Genomic DNA, 2,715 nt, shown 5'->3' with positions numbered 1-2,715 from the left:
CACTCCATTCGATGAGCTCCCTTTAGTGTTGTTCGGGAGCCTCGTCGACCCTAGGAAACAGGTTCGACAGAGTGTCTTCTAGTGTTTGGGCATCCATCACCTCCGTCGCGGGGGGCGTCCAATATTTTAGTTTTTTCATAACTATTTTATATGGACGCCCCCATGGGTCCGAGTTTAAGCCCTGTAGCTGTTCGTTCCAGGCCCTTGCCTTAGCTCTTCTAATGGCGGCACTCAGAGCGTTTCTTGATGTGCGATACTGCTCGAGTGCCTCCTCCGTGCCCTCGTCGAGACCGCGTCTCTTTACTCTTTTGTAGCGGCGCCTGGCTCGGACGGAGGCATGCCTGAGTTCGGCTATTTCCTCCGTCCATCAGTACGCCGCCCTTTGCGGCCTCGGTTTGGCTCGAGGCATTGCGAAGTCACACGCCTTCGTCATCGTGTCCCCAAGCCAAGCCACCTGGTCATCTATATCTGTTGGCATATCTGTGCCTGGCCAGGTGACCGAGAGCACGGCTGCCATTAGCCTGTCCCTGTCCAATTTCTTAAGGGCCCACCTTTTGGGAGCCTGATCCCCCCCTTGGGTGCGGTTTAGCATCCCGCGGCGAGTGATGTCCACCCTCATTCGGATGTACATATGGTCCGAGAGGGTTTCTTGATCCATCACTCGCCACTTACTGATCCTATTCGTCGCAGAGGGTGATGCCCATGTTAGATCGATCACGGACTCCCCCTGCGGTCGAACCAGCGTGCTGCTCGACTCCTGGTTTATTATAACGAGGCCGAGCATCGCAGCCCAGTCTTCTAGGACTCTGCCCTTATGATCCGTCCGCCGGGAACCCCAATAGCTAGATTTTGCATTGAAGTCCCCGGCGACTACGATCGGTTCGGGGAGTCTTCTCTGCACGAGAATAGCAATCTCGTCGAGAATATCCCCGAACTGGGCAGAGTCCACACTGGGGGGGATGTAACATTCCACGATCCACAGTGGGCCCCACTCAGCGGCTGTAAATGCTCTCCCACTCCCTATCTTGCGACAGGGAGGAGAGCTCTCCTCTCTTCTCCACGTGATCGCGACCGAGCCCGCATCATTGGTGGCCCAACACGGGTTATCCGGTGGGACACGATAGGGCTCGGCCGCGATCCCTATTCCACATTTCCACTGCGCCAGGGTGTGTAGGAAAAGATCCTGGGCCCTCGCGCAGTGATTCAAATTCGTCTGAAGGAGGCCTATCTGCGTCATAATGGACGCAATCTAGACCTCCTCCATGGTCACCTCCACTAGCTCATTGCTCTGAGCTGGAGGCGTGTCCTCTCCTGCCTTCTTCGTTTGATTGGGGGCGCCCCTTTCCCTACGCTTGCATTGGGGTTTGGGCGTCTCCTTTGTCTGGCCTTGGGCGAGCCCGGGGGAGGCAAGGCCATCCCCGGAGCCCCCCTTGGCCCCTCCTCGCTCCTCTACTACTTTTTTGCCTTGTGAAGGCCCGGGGGAGGCCACGCCATCCCCGGAGCCCCCCTTAGGTCCTCCTCTCGCCTCTCTCTGGCTGCTGCTGCTCTTGGCAGCCTTCTTCTTTTCTTCGGGTGGCAGCCCTCGCTGCCGACTCGGTGGTTTGCCGGCATGCCAGCCTCCTCGCACAAGACACATCGTGTCTTTCCCTGGCATTCTGTGGCCTTGTGGCCGGGTGAGCCGCAATTATAGCAGCAACCACTTCTGTCGACTTGGCTGCTGCATTGATCTCTCACGTGGCCCCTCTCCAGGCACTTGAAGCACTGGAGAGGGCTTGTTTTCAGCGGCTCTACCCGGGCCACTACCCACCCTACTTTTATCTTACCAATCGCAGCCACTTTTTCTGCGGCTGCGACTGGGCACCCACAGGGTGCCCAAATTTCCCTTGTTAAACCGGACTTTTCCGGCTTTTATGTCGGGGGTTTGGCAACCTCCGACTCGCGCTATTTCCGCCACGACCTCCTCACCCGTGGCGGACTCGTCGAGCCCGTGTATCCTTAAATCGCCCTTCTTGCATGGCCGGGCAACACGGACTCCTTCTCTTCCCTGCAGTACCTCCGTAAGCTTTTGCGCAAACGTGTCTGCCTTCTGGGCCTTGTCCTGCCCGGGGATTTCGTAGATAATCGCCCCGGTGACTGCCCTTCGGGCCTTAACATTTTCGATTCCCAGTCCCGAGAGATCAATACTTTTGCGAGCAAGCGATATTGCTTCGCTGTACTGTCCCTCGAGACAGGTTATCACTACCGCCGCGGTCCGTGGAACTCTCCTGTTTGCCCTCCTCACGGCAGCCTTTGGGCCGGCCTTACCCTCGGCCCTCTCCTTGAGAGGGGGGGAGGCTTTCTGGGCCCTGCTACCGTTCGCTGAGGAGGGCGTGGGTGCCTTGGATGTGGTTTGCACCCTATTTCTCCTCGCCTCCTTTCTCCCAACCACTTTCACCCAGGATGATTCCTGGGAATTTGCTGAAGGCTGTGGGAGCGGAGGGGGAGATTTCTGGGGGAAGAGGTCCGCTTTGCGGGTCGTGGCCTTGGCCTTAGGCTCGGCCTTTCCCATTCCTTCCTTCTTTGAGCTGCCGCCCGTTTGTGTTTTTACCTTCCTTTTCCCTCCTGCTTCCCCGCCGCTTTTTCCAGGGACCGGTCCTTTCGGGGGCACGGCGTACTGGGGATTGTCGACGGGAAGGGCTCTTTTTCCTGGGGGAGGTCTCTGTGTGAGGCCTTTGG

The 2,715-nt window shown here is 58.0% G+C and overlaps 1 protein-coding gene across 1 annotated transcript; it reads right to left on the bottom strand.

Annotated features, from left to right (window-relative positions):
• Positions 1-367: 367 nt before the first annotated feature.
• Positions 368-1,237, bottom strand: LOC145937922 (uncharacterized). Its single transcript, XM_083041274.1, has one exon. The coding sequence runs from the start codon at positions 1,235-1,237 to the stop codon at positions 368-370; it is 870 nt and encodes a 289-aa protein (XP_082897400.1).
• Positions 1,238-2,715: the final 1,478 nt, after the last annotated feature.

This window comes from Prenolepis imparis, unplaced genomic scaffold (assembly GCF_030444845.1).
Source record: "Prenolepis imparis isolate NDT839.2.m4 unplaced genomic scaffold, iyPreImpa1.0 SCAF_6, whole genome shotgun sequence".
Taxonomy (NCBI): domain Eukaryota; kingdom Metazoa; phylum Arthropoda; class Insecta; order Hymenoptera; family Formicidae; genus Prenolepis; species Prenolepis imparis.
Note: the sequence above shows the minus strand (reverse complement) of the source record. Positions and strands in the feature narration are given on the sequence as shown.